The sequence below is a fragment of the Aythya marila genome, assembly GCF_965140915.1.
Source record: "Aythya marila genome assembly, chromosome: Z".
In the NCBI taxonomy this organism is placed as follows: Eukaryota; Metazoa; Chordata; class Aves; order Anseriformes; family Anatidae; genus Aythya; species Aythya marila.
The window spans coordinates 83,984,027-84,010,715 of NC_139080.1; the positions used below are offsets into that span (position 1 = coordinate 83,984,027).

Here is a 26,689-nt window from a genome sequence, read left to right on the forward strand (position 1 = left end):
CGTGTAAACTGTTATTTGACACCACAAAAGTCTTGACGAATTACAGAGCACAAATTCCCAGCTGAATGTTTTTGTAAATTCTCAGCCTACTGAAAACCGAGTTAACATACATTAGTTTTTACAAAGAAAGCAACACAGTTCCAAATGTCCAAAATGCTGCAATATTTAAACTTGCAATGTCTGTTTTAAATATTTAATCCAAGCAGTGTTAAAGGGACACTGTCAAACTCTTGCAATGACAAATTTGGTAATACCTAACAAAAATAGTCACAGACAGTTCTTTATATAAGACTCATCTTTTACCTAATAGTGAATTATAAATACAAAAATAATCTCAAGACCTCAAAAACTAATTTCAACTGGATTATAGCAGCAGTTTACTAACACACCCCATTCGGGGCTATGTTCACATAAAGCTCATTTCTGATCTAGGAAATTATTCCATAGATTTCTGTAAAGGAAAAGAAGAAACAGGTAATTGCTGTTATCTATATATGCTTAACAGGCTGACCTGGACACTTAAGGATCTTTTAGCTAACACTAAGCACAGATTTAAGCAGAAATCAGAGAGGAGATTTTTCCTTTTCAACTGGCATACCTGTGAGCCTCCTGCTAGGAGCTCTGGTTTCAGTACAGTAGAATCTGGCTTCAGGGCTCATAAGGGGAGAAGGAATAGGTTAAACTACAGTTGTGTAAGACGAAATGCTAAATCAAACTGATCTGCTAATTAATATTTCCAAAACTTTAGCAGTCTCCTAGATATTGGCAGGCTTTGTGACAGGTCTCTGTAGACAAAATTATTGCACAGGTTTATCGTGAGTGCTCCCACACTCATTGCAAAAGCACTGAGCAAGATTACTACTGGTGTGATGCTGCAGACATCTGATTTGGAGGAATTCAATCAATTGCTGTTGGGTAACCTGAGGCACCATGGCTTCATCCAGATAACTGGTGTGAGGTGCACCGCTGTGTGTATCTTTGTCTATTCTGACTTAAAGAACTGCATGTGGACTGCTACAAAAAAAAAAGCAGCATGTTAGTAAGCAGGAAAAAAAAAGAAAGCCACAAGGTGAAGCCTCTTCACGGAATGGCTTTTTTGTTTCCCGGACTAACTACCCTTTCATATTCCTTCCTCTGGCCAAACAAACTGCTCTTGGCTTCATATATGAGACGAGCCTGTCCACTGATCAAACGCTCCTTGTGTAGCATGTTGGCATACCTGAATTCCTCCAAAACAGAGACCATGATGCAAGTGACAACAAGTCTTCCAGGTGCCACACTGTCACACTTGTTCTGCCTACACAAAAATTTCGCTGCGGCTTGTAAGAGGGGAGAGAGGCACAGCTAACGAGAACGAGGCACATCACAGCCTATCAGTACTACTGTCAGTGAAGAATATACTCAAATGGTAAAGACAGGAGAGCAGTGAGCTGTGAAAGGAGAAGAGGGCTATGTGTGATTCTCTCCTTCATCACTTTTAGATAGACGTGCTTTTTATTTTGCAACTGGTTTCCCAAAAAGGCCGTTTTTATCACTGGAATTTACACCTGTTAACAAGGCCACTAATTCCACTCTCCCATGCCTTTGGGCCCAAACTTTGGGCTCCCTTTCTGTCAGGTATGATGAGAGGGGAAAACAAAGCTTCCACGCAGAGTGAAAGCCAAACAGATAAGGTAAAACTCCACTAAAATTTGGGAAAAACATTTGCAATCTTATTAGGAAAGTATATGTTTATATACAAAAACAACATCAGACAGTGTCCTTTTAAAGAAGATAAGTACACAGGCTGTTATAATAATTACATGAACATTAACCATTTCAACAGCTTTTAAACAACACACATTCCACACTCAAAAGCGAGTTACAATGTCACTTAGCATTCCTCAACGCATTCAGCTTTTTTTTTTTTTTGGAACAGACTCAAGTGCTTTACTTTTCATAGGCACCGAAACACTTCATAAGCAAACAGTAAACAGCTCCAGATACATTCCCTGTGCGGAAACAAGCATACCAGCTGTTTTCATCCAGCACCTGCAGCGGGGCAAAGTGATGTTATTGCCTCCACCCTGTCCCTCCCAGAGTGCTAACAGCCAAGTCACAATCCAGTCACACATAAATACGCTTAAACACAAACAAAACCTTCACGTTTGTAACCGCGCGTTTGGATCTCTCTGATTTAGAGAACACCCTAGTCTGTAAGTAAAGCTTTTATTTTATAAGCTCATCAGAAAATAAGGAAAAACAACACACCAAGCAAGGGCCCAATCCACGTTGTACAGACTAGCATAACACATGCATTCATTAACTAGCACACCTATAGCAAAACAGCTCCCTACCTGGCAGTGACAGGGCTTATTCTTCCTCCTCCATCAGGGTGCATGTGTCCCCTGCACCCTACTGGGAAGCATGAAAGCCCTGGTATTCTGTCTGCTGTGGGATCCACATCAAAAACTGTTTTTGTTAAGCTGGTGTTATCATCCAGCTTGGAAATTTGGTCTATACCGTTTCCATACATCAGTGGATTCTGCACAAATTGCCAAGCAGTTACTTTGCAAAGATGCTGGAGATGACTGCTGCAGGGGACAGCAAGCTGCAGGTGAAAATGGCTACACCTTATCTCTCCCTGCCCACTGAATCCTGCCGTGGTATTGCTCTCGTTTTGGTGCTACTCCCAACATAAATCAGACATCAGCATGAGCTGTGCCAGGCCAAAACCTGAGCAGGATTTGAGTGAGCAGCCACAATCCTAGTGCTACATCAAAGAAGTTTCAGGCATGGATGTAAAACGTCTCATTTTGGCATATACGTATCTGTTAGAATCATATCAAAAATAAAACGATATATTTCAATCACAATATGTGTGCAAACATGCCCTGAAAAAATGGAAAGGAAAATGGCAGCTTTGGCTAAGCTACTATCTTATGCATTTTTCCATAAAAATAGGAGCAGAGTCGGCAAAAGCGGTAACTTTTACAGCTCATCCGCATCGTTTTGCCAGCTCTTTCCTCATGAATACTGCATTTTGCTTGCTCCACCATTTTCACAGGTCACTTGGTTTTCCACGAGGGGACAGACCACACAAAATGCACCTTCAGGAAGAAGTGCCTCTGGAATTTGTGACACGAAGCGCTATGCTTGCAATGGATCTCATGGCACAGGTAGACACTTTGTGACAAAATCCAGCTTGGGAGATGTAGTTGGAAGCTAGTCGATACAACCTTTCTGCTCCGAATATGTTGAAGTGCCCAGGCAGTACCTTCTCCACCAGACCTCTGTCCACCAGCTCCATCAGGCGCTGGCAGCTCGCAACGTAGTCACTTACTCTGCTGTAGGGAAGCCAGTCAATCATGGATCCGTCGTACACGACGTCTCCGCTGAACAAAATCTTGTGCTCTCGGTCGTGTAAGCAAATACTTCCTCTGGAGTGGCCAGGCATGTGCATGACGGTGAGCTGTCGGTCTCCGAGGCTGATCACATCCCCTGCAAACAGAGGCATTACAGGGATGAACGCATGCATTTATCCTGCACTTTAAACACCACGAAAAAGTACAGCCTACAGCTACCCATGTGTGTTTACACAGAGTACACCCACAACAGCAGGAGCAGGACTTTTTTTGCTTGCTGAGCGCCAGAGGCATTTGAAAAATGCACTTGACAGGATGCTATTTCCTGGTGACAGTAATGGATAACACAGGCTTGAGCAGTATTAACTGAGCCAATTCTCACCCTAATGAGCTGAACGACATAAAAAGAAATGGTAGAAAAAATAAAACAGGAAACAAACGGAACACATCTAAGCTATGCCTCCCTTGAAAATTTCCAAAGTATTTCACAGTTTATTAAAGTTTATCCTCAATTCACCTAGGACTCAACCGCAGTCACTTTTGCATGGCAAAACAACAGGACATAAACTGCAGAAGGAGGAGCAAGTTTGGCTTCCGAACATGTTTTTTTAATTGTCTTGAATCAGACACAGAAAAACAGAATGTTTTTCTCCATCTTAAATGTGAATGCCTTTCCATTGCTCTAGACCCTGAGCTTGTGTTCTCAGCAGAAAGCCAGTCCAGGGTTGGAGGATAATTAACAACAAGTCTGTTGTTAATTTTAAGTTATAATGCCAGCTGAGTTATAAACGTGCAAAATCCATTAATTCACAGGTGATAAATACATAAACTGAGTGCTTTAGGCCTGGGCTGGGAAGTATTGCCTCCTGTTCCCGGGGTGATGTAAAGCACTGTGCAGGGGCTGGGAGCAACTCTGGGAGGGCAGAGTTAATTCCACATGCTACAGGTAGGGATGCAGGTCATCCACTCACCTCCATTCGCAAAGCACTAGAACAGGGTTTAGAAATCCCTGCAGAGCTGGCATTTAACCATACTGTACCTATCTGGGAATTGGGGATCTGCAGCAGCAGCCAGCCTCAAACTTATCAGAGAGAATTTTTAGACAAATGCTCTTTTAAAGGAAATGCTCAGAAGCCTTGATTGAAGTAGCAGGCCTGCCTTTAGAGAAGATTATACAGAAAACTCCTGTTCTGGTGATTGAAACAGCAGTGGAGACGGTGAAGTTATGGGAACAATGTGGGCCAAGGGGTTTCAAACCCATTGCTCTAGCTGCTGAGAAGTACAAGGAAACAGAATATGACATCCAGAATTGAGAGAAACATGCATAGAGAAATATATATATATAGAAACATACTTTTATATATATATATATATAAACATTGCAACAGGTAAAGGAAACTGCAAGTCTTACAAGATACATGTAACCAGGAAGACAGTAGGTGGTAAGGCAGAATACACGTAAATGCCACTTTAGCTGAAACAGCCAAAAGGAATGGTGCCTGAAGGATCCCTTACAATTATGTTCATGCAAAAACTGATGCCAATAAATGAAGCGAGCGCTGTACAAGTAAAAGCCATGGCTTTGGATTCTAACAGAGTGTAACTCTGCAACCTCCTGTATTTTGAGTATTACTGGATATACTTACCCCAAAAAAGTTACACATGGATTGACATGACATGCCACTTCCACAGGGTTTGTCTCCATGAAAGCTGTGCTAGAAACTCTGATCTTACTTTGACAGTGAGCATGCTTGATCTTTTATGATTTTAATAATTCCTCCCATTTGAAGAAAAAACAGCCCAAAATCCTGCTGACTATTGCCAAACTGCTCACCAGATCTTCTCTGAAGTCTTTAGTTAAGCCTTCCCCAGCAGCTCTGCAGGGTGATGGGCTCGGACAGCCAGGAAGAGGCTGCAACTACCTAAGCCATCTGCAGGAGGTGTAATCTGTCTATCGCACTGCTACCCTTTAACTCCTGCCCCATGGTATTCTGCAGTCAGGTTACCTGTTGCTGAAATAACCTAGTCATTGTTAACGATGAAATCACACTGAAAAAATGAGCAGAAATTTCTGTTTTTGTTTTTTTAATATACCTGTACAAAGCCTTTTGTGGAAACATTACATTCACGTACGTTCTTCTGCAGAACACAGCCCACATGCTTTGCTGTGTGTATTTCACCAATTAGTTTTTACTCACTGTTATGCCTTGACAGTTTATGAGCAACAAGGGTTACCAGGTGCCAGAAATGACTGGCACGCTGTCCGTCAGCCTCAACTAATGAGCCTCTAAATGCTGGCTCCTTCCCTCCAGTGCTGCTGAGCAGTCCTCATCCTGGGGCAAAAATCCTGCACCTCCAGGCAAACAAACCGTGTGAGCAGCGGGCATTTCCGTGCATGCTCCCCAAAAATGCTTACAGCACGGGTGCAAACTGGGGGGTTTCACCCGCTGCCTGCTGATTTTTTGTGTGTTGCGGTGAGGACTGTGGGGTGGGCTGGGGACCGTGGGGTGGGCTGGGGACCCCAGAAAGCGGCTTGCGGAGGCTGTACGAACCTGGAAACCCAGATTTTGCAGCGGAAAGCAGGCAGGAAAAGCGTGATGCGGAAAAATACGAATAAAAACGGCACAAAAACCGGGTTAGGGACACCAGGGAGCGCACAACGCCGTCTCTGGGCAGCACCCGACGCGGGCGTCCCCTCAGGCGGGACGCGGGGCTTGGGGGGGCGGGGGGAGGCGACAGTGGGGCGGCGACAACCCCACAAATCCCCACCGCCCCCAACCCCCCGCGTCCCCCCATATCCCCCCGTGTCCCCCCGTCCCTCACCGTCCTGCAGCAGGCGGCTGGGCCTGACGGGGGGGACGCGGAACTGCCGTGCCCGCCACCCGGGTCGCGGCGGCCGCGCCACCTCGCGGTCCCACAGCCAGGTGACGGCCTCGTAGTTGTCGCCGCGGAGCAGCGCGGCCGCCTCGGCGCTGTGCACCGCCACCTCCTCGAAGTGCCGCAGCCCGCCCGCGTGGTCGAAGTGGACGTGGGTGGCCACGGCCAGCAGCGGCCGCCCGCCGGCCCCTTCCAGCAGCCCGGCAGCCCGCAGGTAGTCGGGCAGGCTGCGCAGCCCCAGCCCGGCGTCCACCACCACGTCGCGCTGCGAGCCCCGCACCAGCCAGATGTTGGCCCGGTTGCCGGACTCGTAGAAGCGCTCCTGGATCCAGAAGATGCCGCCGCCCAGGGGCTTGTGCGCGAACCACTCCAGCGCCGACATGGCGGCGGCAGGCGGGGAGGGGAAGGGACGGGGCTGGGGCTGGGGATGGGGATGGGGGGGGGAGCGGCCGGGACCGCCCCACTGCGGCAGCGCCGGGCGGAGCGAGAGAGGGTGAGGGGGGGACAGGGTTTGAGGGGGTCCCGGGGGTGTGAGAGAGGGGATCTGGGGGTGTGGGGCGGCAGGGGGTGAGGGGATGGGGTGGGGGGAGTGAGGGGAATGGGGTGGGAGTGAGGGGAACGGGGGGGGTGTGAGGGGACAGGGGGTGTGAGGCGATGAGGGGACTCGAGGGGACTCAGGGGTTTGAGGGGACTCATGGACTTGAGGGGATTTGAGGAGATTTGAGGAGATTTGAGGGGATTTGAGGGGACCCGGGGCCGTCAGGGGATGAGGAGGATGAGGGGACGCAGCCTGGGGGTTGCGAGGGGATGGGGACAGGGAGGGTGCCCTGCAGCGTGAGGGGTGGGTGTGACGGTAAAGGGGCACAAAAGAAGGGTGTTTTGTGTGTTTTCACCTTGCAGGGGACCGAGGCTGTTGTGGCAAGTGTTTGCACCCGCACTGATTCCTTCAGGGACGTAAGGTAAAGCAAAGCCAAACACAACACAACCCCAGCATTTAAACTGCAGCCCTTTCTCCTCCACCTGCTCCCCTCCCCACCCCTCCACCCTGCTTTATTTTTATTTTTTCGCAGCCTCCGTTGGTTTCACCCTTCTCTGAAAGTCTGCAGGATGGGGAGTTTTGCTCAGAGGACAAGTCAACAGGGACTTACACAGGTGTTTGGCCACCACAGCAGGCACGAGGCCTCTGCAGACCTCTGGCTGCCTGGGTGACACCACAGGCAGCTCCCATGGCCAATATGTAAAACTTGGCACCCTTAAACTGTGCTTTCGGTGGCCCTCACATCCTTCTGGTGCAACGGGATGGAAAGTGGCCACAAATGAGAAGAGGCACCCAGGGGCGTGTCGCACCTCGGTCATGGCTCTTGAAGTATAAAGCTGTCTTGGTAACTTTCTCAGGCGTAGTGGGTTAGGTGTAAAACACGCGGTTTCCCTCATGATTTCTCTTTCATGATCGCTTTATGATGTCAGTAGACGGAAACGGCTTAAACACTCAAAAACTTGTAAGTTTCAGCAAAACTTCTCGTTTGGAACAGGGTTAGCTTTAAAGCTGGATACTTCTCATCAGACTAATTCACTATTTCAGGAAAATCTCAGAATTAATTTTAAAGCTGAACTTTAAAAAGTGACTGTTATATTGAATCCAAAAAATGTGCCTTTCCTTGGTACCTTGTCATCTCCCTCAACTCTTGTTTGGTTTTCTTCAGTCGTCAGTTCCCTTTTTTCACTCCTAGATAATTGTTCATGTTCGGGGCTTTGCTGTTATCTTTTACCTGTCTTCAATTCTGTCAGTCTTGCATCTTCTTTTTCATCTTGTTTGCAAATGACTTTGCTAATTTATTTTATTTTTGTATTTTCACTTCATTAAATGTTCAGGCTTAGATTTTTCTTTGTTGTCTTTCTTAAAATGATTTATTTAGGGTTTTATGATTATTTTTAGATAGTCTTCTGTGTTGCTGACTGACCTGGAAATGTATAAAGTGATTTCATTTTATCCAAACAAAGCTTATTCCTGTTGAAAATAATACACGAGAAAATACCTGTTTTTATCACTGACATTAATAAAAAGGCCATTTCTTGCTTTTGCAGGAATTGTAACAAATCTTAAGTAGGCATTTCTTTGTTCCTAATCATCATTCTGTACTGGGTTCCTTGTTGACTGGTTGGCAGCTGTTTCTTTTTTCCCATTTGGACTTCTTGTCTCACACCAATGCCTGCAGTGGGATGCTGCGGAACTATTTGGGTTGTTACAAGTAGAGCAGGATGGCAGGAACAACCTTGATCATACCCAGCAGGTTGGTAAGCTGCAGGGTAGCAGTGCAGTTTATGGTAAGCAGCACAGGCGAGTTCTAGGCCAGAAAAATGTTTCTCACAGTTTGCTTTACCTGCCAGACCATGGGTCATACAATTCTGCGATGGAGTGAGATGTGGCTGTAAATGTCGGCTATAGTTTGTTTTTTTTTTTTTTTACAGTCTTGCAGCAAATTACTGTACATGCAGGCTATTTCTTTAATATACTTTGTGAAATAGTTAAAAGCACCCTCCTTTTATCAATGGTTAGCTTACAAATATACTGAAGTGGAGCAAAGAGAAATCCTTCGATGCTTTTACCTTAAACCTCTATGCTTTTGGCTCTTTTTTTGAACCCAAAGTTAGTTACAAAGATAAAGGAAAAACAAAAACACAAAGGGACAAAGAAGACTCCAGAGACAAATACAGACTATTTTTTGAGACACATTCAGGAAGTGCAAAATGCCTTCATAGTAAGTTCCATTAACTTTTTTTTTCTTTTTTTTTTTTGCCTATCTTGTTTCTTCTGCTTTGTCAGCCCTGATTGAACTCAGTCAATTCCGTGGATCTAAGCTTTAGAAGAGGAAAGTATGAAATTCCTAGGTTAGGCGGTAATTAGGTAATTTCAGGCATGCAGAGGTAGGTAGCTACCAGAAATGAGGAGAGGAGCTGTTTTGAAGCATGTGCCAGATTTATAGTATGCAGAAGAACCTAAGATGGGTGTTAAAGTTTTTGCCAGTTTAGAATGATCTTTGAGAGTGGTTTTAAGATTACTGCAATGTTTGAGACACATTGGGTATTTACACAGTAGTTTTATAGGTAATGCATTGCATATACGTAAGAAAAATGATTCTTTAAAGACCTGTCATCTTGTAATCTTTTCAGGAACTCCAAATGGCTGGGTCAGGTAGAGGAAGAGGACGTGCTGCGTTTACCTTCAACATTGAGGCCATTGGCTTTTCCAAAGGTGCATCTCTACCTGACGCTGTGTGTAAGCCTCCCCCACCATTTCCTGTAAGTACATCAGCTACCTCAGAGCACGCTCTTACTGTTTAGGTAGAGTGTATTCACTTTCACTGCGATAATAGAATGAAGTATAAGAACAACCCTAAGCACTTCAGGTCAGTTTTGAGGTACTTAGTGTACTTCCATTTGTTTCCATTATTGTTTTTATCATTACCACTTCCTGTCCCTTTGCTAACTGTGGCATCCCATAGTTAACTGGATTGCTTGCAAGATGTTTGTTCATTAAGGTCCTTGGCTTGATTTGGTTTTCTGGACATTGCAGTAATAGAAACACTGAGGATCTGAATTTGTTTGAAATAAAGTTATACTCGCCTTAGAAGCTGCAAATGGATCTGGATTTATAAGGTTACTGTTGATGCAAACACAGAAAGATTCAGGATGAGTGTTTTGTGCCTCTGTAGCCAGAATGTGAAAATAACTTGAAAACAACTGAGATGCGTTCTATATAATTAAGGAAGTTGAGACTGGACATTTGGGTTATGTTTAGGTTGTATCTGAAAATTAAAGGGTAAGAAAGAGTAGATAATTTTCTTACTAAGCTGAATTTTACTACACAGGCAAACTTGGGCAACTTGGAGGCTGAAAAGTAGTGTTGCAGTGTTGCAGTTTTACATAACAGAATTTCCCATTTATGTCAGGATTTGATCAAGGTGCATGAAATTTTTCTCAATCTCACGTGTTACAGAACGTTCTAGTTTGACATGTAACCAGTGGGATTCTGAGATTTCCCTGAATAGTTATTTTGCCAGTGGCTTTGATTTGCCAAACCATGTTACATGTCCTCAAAGTCCACCATTTCCCTTACAATTCGAATTGTCTGATTTCAATTACAGTGAGCCATCTACATTGTTCCTATTGTAAATGTTGGCTGCTTGACAGCTCTAAGAAACTGCATTCTCTATCAACTGTAGCTTCTGCAGTCAGCAGTGGCTTTGGCTTTGGCTTGTAGTAGAATTGCTAGCCCCACTGTATCTAATGTATGCCATGGAGAATTTAGAGATTTTTCTTCCACTCTGCCATTCAAAAATTGTGTCATAACTAGAACTGTTTAGAAATTTCATGAATTATATTTAATGATTGGGTAGTGACCAAAAGTATGATACTGCAGCTGTTGACTGATTGATGCTGAAATCATTTTAAGCAGTATATTGTTGCTCTTACACGTTTCTAATGGGAGCTTTCTGTGATCTTATGGATTTCCTGTAAATGCAATTAAAACCCAGTTAAGGTGCATCAGCATACCATCAGCATCATCAGAGATTTAAAATATTGTCCATCTAGCAAATATAGCTGTAATTAGCAAACTCCTATCGTGGTCCGGCTCTGTGACAGTGCATTATGCATTGCAGCTTACCACTCAGATATTGGCTGTGCACCATGTGTCAGGTGATATCCAGCTACTACGTACCAATTCTGGTTACTACACACAAAAATATCCAGTTACTACAATCTATTTACCACACACTAATTCCATCTTTGGCCCTAGTTTGCTGTATATTTTAAAAACTCTTTTTGCTTATTCATCTTTCCCATTTCAGGAGCCATAGTTCAAAAGCAAACAAACAAAACGCCAAGAAAAAACTAACAGTTTATTTAAACACAAATGAGAAAGGAATGAGATGTGTGCTACCTGGTTGTGACATGGCATTAGTCAAACTGTATCAATGTTATCCAGAGTAATCATACTTTAATGTAGGTGCAATACTGTTTCAGAAGAGGTTAAGACCTGGGCTATGCTGACCAGAGTGACAGTTTCTGATTTATTTAGGTTGGCAAGAAAAAGTGCTCTTGGGATTTAAGAACCCTTAACATGGGCTTAAGGTGGATGTGAATGGCTATTTCACAGGTTTTATGTATTTTTCCTTCATTGCTTGATACATTTTTACAGAAAGATACAGTGAAGTCGTAAAAGATATACATTTGTTTGTAAAATTATGCATGTCAGAATGCAGTAAAGTATCCTTGCAGAGTGGTATAATGCAGAGTTGCGCTCTTTCAGGACTAGATATGTTTGTTGTAGCTTTTTTTAGTGTTCCTGCATGTTTGATGGATATTAAGACATTATAAATAATAAACATAATTTGTACAGAGTACAGACAATAAGCCAGTGCCTCTGAAAACAGGAGAAGACGAAGATTACATGTTGGCCTTAAAACAAGATTTTAGAGGAACTATGAAAAAAATGCCATATTTTTTGGCAGTAGAAGAAGAACGTGAAGGTTTGTTTATGTGCTTTTCATTTTTACTTATGTCTTCGGTATTTATTCTCTGGAGGATAATGTAGTGAAATGCATGTGTTGAAGATGTACCTGGTGCTGATAATGAGGAACAATAATTAGCCAGACTACGACAATATGGATTTTTGCTGCTTTTACACTTACTGAAGTTGCAGATCACTCGTACAAGTGCTGTAACTGGAAAGCAACTGCTGTGTGAAAACAAACAAACAAAAAATTTATAGTAAATGTTAGACTTGAAATTCAGTTGCCATTTTAGTTATGTAAAGACATATTAAATAAAATACTTATTTTAAGTAGCTGGATGTTATAAAACGTGCTGTTCTAGAACATGATTTTTTTTTTTCCCCTGAGTCCATTCAGGGAAGATTGGTAAGTGTTACTGAAGTCACCTGAAATACAAAGATTGAGATGAGAATAAGCAATTTACAGAGGTTTGCATCAGCAGACCTGGATTTGAAGCTAAAAGCTTGTTCATACTGTATGTGACTTGAAAATCTTATATGTAATTAAACATTAACAGCCTTGTTACTGCTTGATTAGAAATAAATGCTCTGCTATACTGGACATGCAATCATACATCATTATACTCTTAAAATCCAAGCTTCCTGGTCAGAAAACTGAGCTAATGGGAAGGAAGGAAAGGGGAGCAGGGAAGGAACAGCTCAATGTCTGTTTACCGTGCTGTGGCAGTATTTTAAACATGTAGCAGCCACAGGAGGTTATTACTAGGAGGAGTGCTTCTTTTCACTTGTGATTTTTTGCTGTTCCTGTCATCCTTCTGCATGTGCTGGTGCTTTTTCTGAGTGCTATAAATGGTAAGCACTATTACAGGAAAGTAGGAAGTAGAGAGTATTGGGAAATGCAGTTTGTGTCAGACCCAAGGTCCAGCCAGTGCAGTAGGCTGCCTTTAATGAGCTTTATAAAAATGTTTAAGGAATCCAGTGTAGCCAAACACCAGGATAATCTTTCTTGTTGCTATTGTGTGCTGATCCTGAATAATGAGAACTCACCTGAACATGAGTTTTAATATCTGTCCTGAACCATCAAAGAATTTTCTGACTCTGGATATTCATGATACAGTTACACAGTCTCATCCTCTCTAAAATGTGAGTGCATTTTATTCGTGGTGTGCTGGTGAACTCCAGCTGTTTTTGAGACCATATGCAATTTTTATCTTTTGTTATGCTTTCAGTACAGTACTGTGATTAACACACCTTATTGATTGTCTGCTTGTTCTTGTACTAAATCACTGTTTGAACCAGAGGAGCACACTTCAGTATGACCCTACAGCCTTCTCCCCCTTCTTTTTTTTTTTTTTTTTTTTTTAGTTTGAACACAGGTGTTCAGCCAGTCTCTGTGGTATTTCAGTATTCCTTCAGAAACTCCCTGGGAATTTCTGCTGCCCCTGAATGGCTACACAGACTGAAACAGTTTTAGGAGCCCTGGCTTCTCACAGTAGATACTGCTGATCATCTGATACTTGCCACCTATTTCTGTGGCAGGCAGGAGCTCCTGGATTCCAGTCCCTCTCAAACTCTCTCAACAAGTGGGTCTCAAAAAGCAGAATATTTTTTCTGACCTACAGCTGGAGCAGGGCAATCACCAGGACACAGCAGGCAGCTGTAGCACAGCGCAGTGGTCTTTTCAGGTAGATGCTTGGTTATAAGGCAAGGAGAACAAGAGATCCAATCTTCATCCCTTTAAGATTGTAGAAGAATTCAAAATAACTCATTCATCTCTTAAATAAACACATTTCACTATTTTTGGGTTCTTATCTCACAGAAGCTTCCTGTGTCCTTGATCTTTGCCAGGCTTGAAATTTGCTATTTCTGTTTGAGGCACAAAAAAGGAAACTGGCACGCCTGAAAGCCTGTCCGAGTAGTTTCCAAGGAAGCAGCTACTTCATGAGAACGTTAGCTCTCTTTTCCAACTGGGCCTCACATGATAGTTCTAACCTCAAAGTCATCTTTGCTTCTGCATCTTTCTTCCTGAGGTGTGGTGGTCTCTCAGTGTTGCTAACTGTGCCTTGTGTGTTGATGACTGTGCCCAGTCATTTAATGACTGTTTTTCCACAAAAAAATGACATTTTCAGGAAAAAAACAGGTACGCGGCTACCTGACGGAGTCAGATCTTCAGCTAGTTTCAGTGTCTCCCTGGGGATACATTGATAAATTGCCTTAAGTTCTACTGAACTTTTAGTTGAAGAAAAACTCTTCAGTTTCAGGGTTTTGGTATGGAGCAATGGTTGTCTGCAGCTTAAACAGCTTGCTTTCATCTCATTATTTTTAACTGATCTTTTGGGGTTTCTTTTTTACAGCCCCCACCCCCCCCCATTGTTTTTTTCTTCTATGTCATCATAAAAATCTGGCAGGAGTAAGAGGAAGGCAGCAGGGAGACCATGGGCAGGAATTTCTTAGACTGGCTTTGCTACAGGAGCAAACAGATTGTTTTAAAGAGTCAGCACATCTGTGAGCCAAATGTCATTTGAAGTGTGAGAAGGGGAAACATTTTAATTAGTTAGGACATAGCTATCTATCTTTCGTCCATTATTCAGGTAGTAAACCAAAGACATATCTAATACTACCTAGCAATTTTGATGCAGTAGTATACTGTATAGAAGAGACTTTCATCATTCAACACTTATTTTGAGCAAGTAGTAGCCATATTCTTTAAGTTCTCAATTTTCTTCACTTCCTAAGCTATGAATCATTCATCTTTTTCCCGCAGGTATATCTGCTGCAGCTGGGTGACTGTCACCTTGGCAGTGGTTTGGAATTAATTCATTAACTGTGAGTAGCAAGAGTCAGTCAGGTGTATTTTCTTACTGATGGCATCAGCAATTAATGCTTCACTAAAGGTCATCAAGCTGAAATAAAGCTACTAGTTTCTTTCCCCTCTGTTGCTGATGGTTTCCTACAGCATCTGTAAAGGCCACCTATTTCTCATCTGTTAAATACCCCTTGGACACTGCCATTTTAAACACAGTATTTTTGTTGCACAGTTTTAGGTTGGTCTTCTGTTTGCCCTTGTCACAACAAGTTTAAAATTGAGTTTAATTTCTAACATCTTCATTTTCTGACTGTTCTCCCTGGTGAGTATGCTGGAAGTCTTTGACTGTACAGGTCACAGTCCTTACTTTGATTTTTTTGTGTTACATCCACAAAAATTGTCCCTGTTTAAGTAATTAGTTATTACTGACATCAGAATCAATAATCTTGTGTTCAGTGGATTTTGCAGTTGGGCGTGGTATTGTGATAAGAAAAAATGTGACTGATTAAAAAACACTTAAGTTTTGGTACTGCTTTTGTCACGAAAGATTGCACAAGCTTGTTTTTGCAGTATAACTGCATGTACCTACAGTGTATAACTACTGTATTATTTAAAGTGCATTTCTCAGTTTAGTTCTTGTGCCTGGAAAGAGGAAAAATGGACTAAAATGTTGCTGCCATTTCAGAAACATTTCTTTGTTATACTGCAAAGGTTTGCCATCGCAAAAGTCCTGCGGCTTGATCACGATCAGTCAGACACACAGCCTTTTGAGAGCTGGGAGTTCTGGGTGCTTTTAGGACAGTGGTGACAAGTGTCACCGACCAGTTTTGTTGTAGGGGTTTGGCTGTGAGACTGTTGAAGGGAAGCAGGAGGTAAGCATTCATCTCATCAGCCATCTTTATCTGAGTGTATCTGCTTGTTACGTTTTTATACGTTTCAAGTGTAGATGAGTAAAATATTATATTTTTTCTTTTTTTGCCTTCCCAGTCATGGAAGGACAGAAAGGTTGAGTTAGAAAGACACCTCAGGAGCTCATCTGGTCCCACCCCGGCTCCAGCAGAGCCACCCAGAGCAGGGTGCTCAGGCCCACATCCAGGTGATTTTTGAGGATCCCCCAGGAGGAGGCCCCACAGCCTCTGGGCAGCCTGTGCCAGTGCTCAGCCACCCGCACAGCACAGAAGTGCTGCCTGGTGCTCAGGGGAACCTCCTTGATCCTGTTTGTGCCCACTGCCTCCTGTCCCGGCACTGGGCACCACTGACAGGAGCCTGGCTCCATCCTCTCTGCATCCTCCCTCAGAAATTTATAGACATAGCTAAGACGTCCCGTGAGCCTTCCCTTCTTTAGGCTAACCAGCCCCAGCTCTCAGTGTCTCCTCCTAGGAGCAAGCAAGGGCAGCAGAGGCACTTTGCTAACTCCTCTTCAGTTTTGTGTCCAGCATGACCCCAGGTCCTTTTCTGCAGAGCTGCTTTCAAATTTGTTCCAGTGCTTGTCCCTCTGGACTTTGCACTTCTCCTTTTTCAAGTTTTTCTTGCCAGAACATTTCTCCAGCCTGTCCAGTACAGAACAAAACAGAATATCCCAAGCTGGAAGGGATCCACAAGGATCAGGGAATCCAACTTCTGGATCCACACAGGACCACCCAAAAACTAAACCTGAGAGCGGTGTCCAAAAGCTTCTTGAACTCCGGCAGGCTCGGTGCCCTGACCACAGCCCTGGGCAGCCTGTCCCAGTGCCCGACCACCTCTGGGTGCAGACCCTTTCCCTAACACCAGCCTGACCCTCCGCTGTCCCAGCTCCATTCCGTTCCCTCGGGTCCTGTCGCTGTCCCCAGAGAGCAGAGCTCAGCGCCTGACCCTCCGCTCCCCTCGTGAGGGAGCTGCAGACCAAGTACCCCTGGATGGCATCACCACTCTGGTGTTTCTGCCACTCCTTCCAGTTCTGTGCCATCAGCACACCTGCTGAGGATGCACGGTACGCATCAACCAGATCATAATGAAGATACTAAACAGGGCTGGACCCACTCTTGACCCTGGGGACCTCCAGACAGACTTTGCACCTGGTCATCACCCCCTGGGTCTGGCCGTTACGCCAGGTTCTGATCCACCTCATTGTCTGCCCTTCCAGCCCGTACATCAGCATGATGGACAGGGACAGCTTTCCCTTAACTGAGAGGAGATACTCAAAAACTGGAAACCAATACTCTTTTTCTGGGGTTGGGGAGGGAGGTGAGTATAAAATGCAGGTTTTTAAAGTATGTAGTATGTAGTTCTGGGAAGAGCCATGAAACTGCTCAAAGTAGTGACATGAAACTGTTTTTAGCTGTTCAGCAACAGCATGAGAAAGTGCTCTGCGTGGGATAAGGAGGATATACTTATGTTTAGCTACAGGAAAATACCAAAGCCAGCGTCTGGATTGCCTTTTTAATGATTTCAATAACTTTTTGTATCTTTCTCTACAGCAATTGAAAGGTACAGTAAAAAGTACCAGAGCAGGGAAAAGGAGCATGCAGCGTGGACCCCAGGTAATATCTGAGATTACCAAAGGCTAATTCTCTATTAACCTGTGCAATTATCTGTTCTTCTTAAATGTTTGATTCATTATTTTATAAGCAATGCAAATTCTTATACTTATTATCTTATACTTATTCTTATATTTCAAATACTTATACTTTATAAGTATGCAAATCCTCACCAAGGCGTGTTATTCCCTCTTGAGGGTTATGCCCTTGTCATGTTTTCAGATCAAGGGGAAGCGTTGTTTTGTCCAAAAGAAATACAAATCTGGTTTTATTTTTTACTCATTCAAAACAACAGCAAGAATGCAAGCTTGACCTCAGTCTCTAGCTTTCCCTCTTCCTTACTCCCCATGCAGATGTCAGTTTTGAACTGGGAACATGCAGAAATGCTACTGAAAACAAAAAATCACAGTTTCTTTGTCACTGCTAAACGGGTTTTATGACATTAAATTTCCACAAAGGTACCAGCATAGATCAATACTGCAACCTTAATCATAGTTCATAAATTAGAGGCCATCTGGGCCACTGGAAGGGCTGAACTTTGTCTCACCCAAGCAGATACCAGTTTCCATTAACTGGGTGAAATACTGCTCCTCCCTGTACTTCCTCAACTTAAAGTACAGCCAAAATTCAGTAAAATTGTTGGGTGCTAAAACAATTAGGCATACACGTAAACAACACAGCAGGGGTCCCAGCCTTCTCAGTGTTGGTGGGAGGGGGAGGATTACCGCAGTAAATTGTTGTTTACATGCATAAAAGCTATTTTCTCTGCAGATTGGAGAAGACTCCCAAGAGAGATGAAGCCAAGAAAAAAGATGAAAAAAGGTAGATTATATATTTTTAAAGAGCATTTAATACACACTAGTTGAGTGTAAGAAAACATGCTGGAGCTGGTTAGGGGAAAAAATGGTAGAAATGTTAACGAGGCCTAATAAACAGGGCTTTTGGCAGTTATTTTCTAAATAATTTCGTCTGCCTGTCTTTTGTGTTTTTTTTTGTTGTTTTTTTTTCTTTTGCTTTGTTTCTGTAGGATTTTAACTTAGAGGAACAGATCTCTCTTCCTTTGACGTTGATGTATGGTATTAAGTAGCTAGGTGCCAATATGCAATAGTGGAAGATTAAAGATGTAAAAAAAAACCTTTTTTTTTTGGAATTTTGTGATCATTTCCCCTTCTTCTTTTCACCAAATAGCCAGCTGTTCAGATTTTCTTTGTTTTGGGTTTCCCAGTTACATTGTTTATGATTTGGTTGACTTTTGCATTTTTTAGGTATTTCATATCTGATTTAATATAGGTTACTTTCTGTTTTCCCTGGTTTTACTTTTTTTTTGTTTATTTTCAGCTTTCTTCTGCAGAATTGCGAACCAGATCCTTCAACAGCAGTTGGAGCTGGTATTGGTTGTTCTTAAAGGAAAAAACAAAAGCAAACAAAAAACTTTTTAAAAAGTGTTTTCTAGTGTGCATGACTTATTTTAAGTTCTCTGTAGAAGCCTGTTGCTCTGTTGATGTGAAACAACGCTTGGCCCCCTGTTTCTAGCTGTCTGTTAAATATAATTGTTTACTTTCTTGTTCTCTTTGTCCAAGTCCTTAATGTGTCATTTTTCAGTTCAAGGATAAAATAGAAAAAGAAAAGGGAATGTGCAGTAGTCATGGAGACTGGCTCAGCTGGATGCTTTGTTCCTTTTAAGAGCGTCATTGAGAAGCATGGTATTAAAGGTAGACTGCAAGATTCAACCAAAAATTAACTGCTTATTTGCAAAATCCCCCAAGAAAACAGCACATACACATTTTCTTTTTTTTTTTAAAGGAGAAATCACACTGGCTTTTATAAGCCTGCAGGCAACAAGTATCTCCCCGAGATTCCATGAAATCACAAATGCCAACCTACCGTTATTTGATAGCCTAATGTTCTGATTATCACAGAGAATTACTGATTAATGTGATTTCTTTCTTTAGTCTTTTGTGCCTGCTTCTCTACTTGCTCCTAAAAGTACACTTTCCTGCAAAATTTTAATGACAAAGACCAGCTGACCATCCAAATTTGATTGGATAAAAAAAATGCTTTTTTTTTTTCCTAAAAGCAAGAATCATGCAATTTTAGGTTTTTTTGGGGGGAGTGGGGGATATTGATGATGGAGGCCATACAAAAGTTGTAATGCTTTTGTGTTGAGGTTTGTATGTAGCTGATGAGTGACACATTTGCCTGTCTGGTATGCATCCGTGGTGTGTTGTGAGGACAGCCATGTTAGGTGACACTGTAGTGGAACAAAGGCGAGGGAGTGCAGTGAATTTTATCTGCGCTGATATGCAAACAAGTTTCCTACCATTCTACCTTCATAGACTGTAGGAGTGGTTTTTGGATCGCTGCAGTTACACGCACAGGCCTGGCTTCATTTTTACTCTACCTGCTGGTTTCCCAGAGTGTTTTAATAACACATGACTGTGACTGACATAACTTTAGGTAGAATGCCACATCTCATCTGCACAGCCTGGGCTGTGGACCATGTGATCCTAGGTATCACCAGTGTCTCCAAAAAAAAAACCCAAAACCACAATTAAAAAAAAAAAACAACAACACTGTAAGTTGACTGGCCTCAGCTCCTGTAGGCCAGCTATATGCATACATATTACATCAATCAGATGTATGCATTTAAGCCAAATTCCTGTAACAACAGGTGTTTCAAAAGATTAGATTGTATTGCATCGCACCTCAAAGCAATGTGGATGTGAGGAGCTGTTTTGCTTGAAGTTCTACTGTCCAATGATGGGTCCCTGTCTCTAATATCACGATGAGCTCTGGAGACGCCCACCACTAAAGGGAAGACTTTGCATGTCTCTTTTGGCTTCCAGGCTGTTTATTGAATAGAAATTATCTCTAAAAGTCTGCAGGTGTTTGTGCAGATACGATCATTTTGAACCACACTTGTTTTCCCTAAAAGCCTCCTTCATTCTGGATGTGTTTGCCTAGGGAGAGTTCACATGTTATTACAGAACAGCTTGACTTCCCATAGCTGTGTGCGGTGCTTTTGTCACATAATCCCTTCCTAGGCAAAACACTGAAGCGAACAGAATGTTATTTATGGCAAAATGCAGCCACTCTCGTTGCAGCTTTTAAAGTTCTGCTTCCTTAAGTATTAGGACACATAAAATATGTATCACTGGGGGTTACTGTCCACGTCAGAAAGGCTATCCCCTCCTTCTATCCGTGCACATTAATAATGATACCTTTCAGGTATCATGTTGTGTTTTAAAAAAAAAAAAAAAAAAAAAAAAAAGAGGGTGGAAGGAGCATAAACTGTCTCAACTGAAGCTACCGTGTCTATCAGAAGCTGTGTAGCTACACCAGTGTGGAACTTCACAGAGGCAGTTTTACCCCACTGAGAAGAGCTCAGGCATTAGGTGCAACCCTACTGTGTAAATTGTATGCGGTGGTGTGCAGTACAGAAGGAAAAGGGCATTTAAATCATGGAAACAAGACGTCTCTGCAGAGCTCTTTAACTCTGCTCAAGTATTTCTCAATCCAGAGCTCCTTGTTTCTCCCGGTCAAATTCCCCTCCTGGAACTGGGAGAGGTATTCCTAAGCTGAGAGTGCTGCAATCAGACAGCTCATACCTGGGTACATGGAATGTTATTTTTGACCTTTACTCCACAATATAGTTCAGCAGTACAAGGCTGAATTATAGGGAGTAACTCGCTAAAGGTCGTGTTCATGTAAGAGCCATCTCTGGTCCGCAAGCCACTTTGCTGCAGTAACCACATTACTGTGTTGTAACTCATATACTCTCCTATCTGTCTTTTTTTTTTTTTTTAATGTATCTATCTGAAGTGCGCTGCTGTCCTACCTGTATATGAACAGTAATATGTTTGTATCGTTTCAGCTGATGAAAAATAACAACGTGGATTTTTTTTTTCTAGTTTCTTAATACAGTGTATGTAGGTGAAAAGTATTTTGCAGAACTGAATGACATAGTTTGGCCAAACCTTTGGTCAAATACCTGCCTAAAGACAATTTCAAACTCGCCCCAGACACATCACTTAGATAAATAAGGCCACTACACCTCTAAGAGTGATGTAGCTCAAAGTCTAAGATAATTTTAATACAGAGAGTATGGGGTTTCCATGGCAGTTACTGTTCTCAAGATACAAGCTCTTAGGAGCAAATGAAAAATCTTTTTCATTTATGAAAAAGATTTTTATGTTCTTTTATGTCCAAACAAATAATAGTAATATATTTTATTTCAGCAACTGCGAAACCAAGAAAGGCAAACAGCTCTGACCCTAAAAGTAACCTGGATGTGTTGAAAAAAATTGAGGTAAGATGTGCTTAATCTCACTAAGTAGTACAACACAAATTGCTGTAGGAAAACAAATCCAGATTTTGGTGTTGATTACACACCATGTGGAAATGGGAAGCTAAAAGGTGAAATAGTTGTTTGGTGCCTTTACTATATAGCATGTGGTACTATTTAGTCAGGTGTGACATGGCATCCTACTGTGAATTACTCCAAGAGTGGATGCTAAAGGGAAATCATCATCTCAGTTTATTACAGAAGACATACCTTTGTTAGAATGGAAGTCTGATGACTTATACTTGATAAAATAAGTCTGTATCAAGTTCTGGCCACTTTATGTTTTCTTTAGTTATTGTCAAAAAATAAATAAATAAAAAATGTGCAATGTTGTTACATTAGTCATCTTGCTGCTAGCTGCAGCCTAACACTTTGGTCGTGCAGAGGGCATGCTGTTACCTTAACGTGGGATTACCACATAAACAAAATTGTGTTCTGACAGGAGTTGGAAAAGAAGGATGATGAAGAAGAGAAATCTGAAGATGAGAAAGACAAAACAAAAGACAAAGAAGGTGAAGATGATGACGAAGCAGAAGAACCAGAGGAATACGATGAAGAGGAGCACGAAGAGGTGCTTTTTTTTTGGTTTTCTATTTCCAGCAAGTCAGATTGCAGTCATTGAGTTGTGTGTTCGCTGCCAGCCACATGTCCCTAGCTTCTCTGAAGCAGAATGAGAGTTGTAGTGAAAGGCACAATTACATTAATTTTCTTTGTTGCAGTAGGTTGTGCTGTAGTTCAGTGAGTATTTCAGATTTGATACTCCAAAAGAGCTGTGAAATAAGAGGTTGCAAACAGGAACGTGTCCTGCCTCAAGGGCACAAAATTTACATTAAAAAATCATGCCTCTTCTTTCATAGATACTGGAACTTAATTATGTTTTATTTTTCCACAAGAAATAAGGAAAAACATGTTAATGTTTCAAAATTTTTGTGCTCAACAAGTTTAAAACACATTTCTTTAATAAATTGTCACAGGCATAGCAATCGTGTTTTGATCTGCACTGTGTTTTTATTTAGGAAAATGACTACATTTCTTCATATTTTGAAGATGGAGATGACTTTGGTGCTGGCAGCGATGACAATATGGATGAAGCAACATACTAGCTATTGTTGCTAGGTAGTATATTGTTCAAGCCTTACACTACTTGAAATATAAACCTGGAGGTAAGCTGGGTATCACTGACAGAACCAATGCATTATCTCCGTTGGGTTTAAGTATACTCTCCAAAAACATACTGGACAACCTTATTTTATTAGTACTATGCTGTGAAATGGGATCCTGGATCCCACATTTTTTTCTTTCGCCATGTTTTGCAGACATGCACCTTTTTAAGGTTCTCTGGAATGCCTACTGATGGAGCAATCTATATGCCATTGTATTGCCTCTGCACAGACAAAGAATGTATGCATTTTAATTGAACTGTGCCTAAGCATTTGCACTAATCAGTTCTATGCTTTAGCTGTTAGGTCTTGAAAACAAGCGAAATTTTTGATAACCTCAGTAAAGCAAAAATAGGACCTTTATGGGAATAAGCTGCTCATATTTAGCAGCTGACTTCCCTGAAGGAATTTATGTAACTTCTGAATTCAGGTGACTGAAAATAATTGACCACTAAGCACTTTAATATAAACTGACTTGAAAGGACTTCAGTAACACGGACTAACAAGGTAATGAGAGCATTTTGAACTAGCTGTTTTGCTAGTCAGCAGAACTCTCCTTACCTTTAGTATTTTGGTGAAAAGGGACAGTAATGTTTAACCGTGTTACATTGCCTTTATGCATCAGTGTAGGTAATAATTAAGGGTAATTTAATTTAGAAAGAATTTATGGCAGAAATTAAGATTGAGAAGTGTGAATCATAGTTTTCATCTTTGTTATACAGATTGAAGTGACAAAAATTTCAGTCCTTTGCCTTGATTTCTCTGCCTGTTAAGGCAAAACTAACTCTTCTACCTCACAGAGCTGTTAAGTGAGATGGCAGATATCTATGTAAGTGCTAAAGCACATTTACTTGCGTTCCTACAAAAATGAGACAAGCTTTACAGACAGCAAAATCAATAAAAAGACAAAAATGCAGAAAAGGAAAGTGGTGAAGTATTTTGATGCATGAGGTTTTAATTGGGAAAACATGAGTGTTGAGAATAGCAAAGCTAGAATGCTTGGAAACACGTATCTTATTTTAGAGCCAACAGACGAAATGTAGATTTATTCCCGAGATTAGAAACCAGAGGAACACAACGACAGAATGTTGTGTCCCTTTGTCTTTCGATGATATAAAATACTATTTATCAGTGTTACTGATCAGGTTACTACATTCTGTTCTTGGTAACTTAGTGCTAATGATTATCAGGGTTAACGAAACAACAGTTTTAAGACAAAAGCAATTCTTTCATGAGAAGCGCGCTCTGTGGAAGTTTGGCATTCTGTCAAGCAGTGCTTTGCCTCACTGCTGACTGGAAAATAGTACAGCGTTATTCTGTGAATCATTCTGCACAGTAAGGTACAGCTTCAGGTGCAGCTTTCAAGTGTTCTGATAAGTTACGTATCCATTCTAAAGGAAGTGAAACTAAAATGCAACGCACGTCACACCTCAGAGGTATACTTAATTGTGTTTTGAAGCCTGTACAAACAGTGTTTAATAAACATTCTGCTATATTGCACAGAAAGTTGTTTTTGTTTGTTTTTTTTTTTTGACAACATACATGCGAGCAGTTGTTTCTTGACCAGTTGTGCCTGTTTCTTGGATGTGACATACAACTCGTTCATTCAGCATCTTTAAAAGGTGAACCATGGTTACCTGTCCTACAGAGGGAACCACACAAGTCTCAGGATACATCTTCTAAGACCAATTTAACAATGGCAAGTACGGCCAAAGCTGAGGAGCAACCAGAGGTATAGGTTTCACCTCCGAAATGAAATGATGATGTTCCAGAGGCAAAACACCAACATATGAGAACTGCTACAGGTGTTTCTAACTGCTGAGAATTTATTGCAACACCATAATGCTGATAAAACCCAAGGTTGTCCATTGGGTCTCAGCAAACTTTGGATTTGGGTAGAATTGAATTCAAATTCTGTCTTAACAGCATAGCAGAAAAGTACTGGTATGTCGTACAAGAAGGCAGGCACTCCTTTTAGATTTCAGTGTGCAGGAAGATTGCCAGCTTTCCTAGGAACTACCTGTCTAGCCAAGGCCAGCAGTGCTCAGCTGCTTACCAGTGCTAAACCGTGGCTACAACGTTGATTTTTCATGCCTTTTTTTTAATGCTCATTTCAGAGAACTAACAAGTTCTTGGAACTTTATGCAGAAGAGTTCCAAGTTACACAAGACAGGCACAGGACAAACGTTTAAGTTACCAGTTATTGCTACGCCAGACGTGAATGCTATAGGCAGCTTCTGCCAACAAACTTAACTTGTTGGCCAAAGAGTAATTTAGATCACACAGAGAAACTAGCCAAAACAAATACGAGCAGTGGCCTCCTAGCACACATGCAAAATATAGATAGTTAAGAATACACTGTATGCACCAGTTTCACTGCAGTCTAAAATAAAATCTTTATTTTATGCATATTACTTATGTTCTTCTAAAATTAGAGGAGGAGAAGTATTTTAAATAAAACTTGCATCCTCACTCAGGATTATTTCACAAAGTTATAGTTTGAACCTTTATAAAACAGTTATACAAAGATTATTTCTGACAACATATTCCAAAATATAGGAGATTTAAAGCATTTAAAATTTCATATGATCCAACAGTGCAATATGCACTTATATTTAAAACCAACTTCCAGACCAACAATGTGCTGTAATACAATTTACCCTTCAGTTTGTTTTCATTTTTTTTAAAGTCAATTTCTAAAAGACTAGTTTTACAATTACTTTACTGTATCAGATTTTAGTTCCATACAGAGCAGTTACCCATTTTACTCAGAACTAATAGACAGGGACACATTGCCAGTCACATTATACTTTGGAAAAAGCAGTACAAATCCCCACATCATGCAAATAGAAAAGCCAGCTGCTGCTTGTAGGTTCCTACTGCCTGAAGTCCCATGATCTTGGAAAAAGACTTAACCGTGTTTTCTCATAATTTAATGTTCTACTTTAAAAATATGCTATGTGACATATGCTACATAACAGTAAAAACATGCCAGGCTCTTGGTCAGAGTATAGTATTTTTCAATAAAACTTTCCTTTTTTTTTTTCCTAATAAATGCTTACTATCACACTTTTAGCAACTGAGTGACAAAGCCACAGGCCTTAAAACACCATAAAAGCCCAAAGAAGCCTGAGACACTAGAGAAGCATTCAGCGCTAACACCACCAACAAAAGCATCTCTTCTCTTAAATATAAACAGCAAAGACCTTTCTGACCAACTCAAACCACAACTGAAGTTAAGTTCACTTCAGATGTGATGGCAATTTAGTACTGGCCTGTTAAGGTATGGATAGTAACTTAGGCTTGTGTTGCATATCACACTTGTTAATCTCTTGTTATTCAACAATTTCCTAAGAAATGAAAGGATAAAGTTCCATAAACAGAGAGAGATTGATGGAGGAAGATACAGACCAACAAATAACCTAACAGCAAAAAAACTGACTCATTATGCACCAGGTCCCAGGCTTGGCAGGATACTGTCTTAATGGGCCAAAGTTCTGTTGTATGGACAAGAGCAAATCACCTCTTCCTAAAGTTGGCTTGCTTTTAAGCTTCTAGCCATAGAAGCTACATCACGCTAGCCACCATAAATCACTTTGCAACTCAACCTTTCGCACAGCCTTACCCAGAACTGGTGCTTGAATGTTCATGTTTGCATTATTACCATATTGTTTTCACAGAAATAAAATTTAAAAAGATCTCTGAAAACAAGCAGCATGCGAAATACGAAGTTCACACTCATTTAGAGCGCCTCTTCTCCTGTGGAAACTGAGCAGCCACACTGTCTCCAGAGATACTACTCTGATCGAAGGTTTCCACAGCCACTAGTCAAGAGCTCACAGGTCCAACTGTATGCTTCCCTTCAGGCTTTCGGCTATTTCAATCTGCACTGAAAGTAAACCAATTCATGCTGATACCCTTAGCATGCCAGTGAATAATATCTACCCCATACTGGCAAAAGCCTTTACTTTCAAAATTCAAGTTGATAAAGCACTTTGGAATACTTCCTATAGTAAAAAAAAATAGATGCTTTATCATTTTTTTTTTTCCACACTGCATATACTTGGTCAAGACACTCAAAGGAGAGTTTCTAATAGTGTTTAAATTGAAAAGATAATTGTAT

At 41.5% G+C, this 26,689-nt stretch overlaps 2 protein-coding genes across 11 annotated transcripts; one reads left to right on the forward strand and one right to left on the reverse strand.

Annotated features, from left to right (window-relative positions):
- On the reverse strand, nt 1-6,611 carry MBLAC2 (metallo-beta-lactamase domain containing 2). Its single transcript, XM_082783031.1, has 2 exons — nt 6,168-6,611; nt 1-3,480 (listed from the first exon to the last, which is right to left on the reverse strand). The coding sequence occupies exons 1-2, from the start codon at nt 6,601-6,603 to the stop codon at nt 3,092-3,094; spliced, it is 825 nt and encodes a 274-aa protein (XP_082639157.1). The 5' UTR covers nt 6,604-6,611; the 3' UTR covers nt 1-3,091.
- On the forward strand, nt 6,296-26,661 carry POLR3G (RNA polymerase III subunit G). Of its 10 annotated transcripts, none has more exons than XM_082783034.1 (10): nt 6,296-6,435; nt 7,122-7,180; nt 7,292-8,980; nt 9,393-9,521; nt 11,623-11,752; nt 17,002-17,064; nt 17,833-17,883; nt 21,300-21,370; nt 21,849-21,977; nt 22,423-26,661. In XM_082783034.1, the coding sequence occupies exons 3-10, from the start codon at nt 8,840-8,842 to the stop codon at nt 22,507-22,509; spliced, it is 801 nt and encodes a 266-aa protein (XP_082639160.1). In that variant the 5' UTR covers nt 6,296-6,435; nt 7,122-7,180; nt 7,292-8,839; the 3' UTR covers nt 22,510-26,661. The 10 variants fall into 10 exon arrangements, with proteins under 10 accessions (XP_082639160.1, XP_082639165.1, XP_082639158.1 ...); XM_082783032.1 differs by lacking the exon at nt 6,296-6,435 and adding an exon at nt 6,440-6,576; XM_082783036.1 differs by lacking the exon at nt 6,296-6,435 and adding an exon at nt 6,440-6,576 and having other exon boundaries at nt 7,292-7,720.
- The last annotated feature ends 28 nt before the right edge of the window (nt 26,662-26,689 follow it).

Bases quoted from the DNA above. Each gene is read 5' to 3' on its own strand.
- MBLAC2 (XM_082783031.1), bottom strand. From the start codon at position 6,603: ATGTCGGCGCTGGAGTGGTTCGCGCACAAGCCCCTGGGCGGCGGCATC. The intron at 3,481-6,167 runs GTGAGGGACGGG...CTCTGTTTGCAG, and splicing joins CAGCCGCCTGCTGCAGGACG to GGGATGTGATCAGCCTCGGA.
- POLR3G (XM_082783034.1), top strand. From the start codon at position 8,840: ATGCTTTTGGCTCTTTTTTTGAACCCAAAGTTAGTTACAAAGATAAAG. The intron at 8,981-9,392 runs GTAAGTTCCATT...TAATCTTTTCAG, and splicing joins AAGTGCAAAATGCCTTCATA to GAACTCCAAATGGCTGGGTC. The intron at 21,978-22,422 runs GTGCTTTTTTTT...GTTTTTATTTAG, and splicing joins ATGAAGAGGAGCACGAAGAG to GAAAATGACTACATTTCTTC.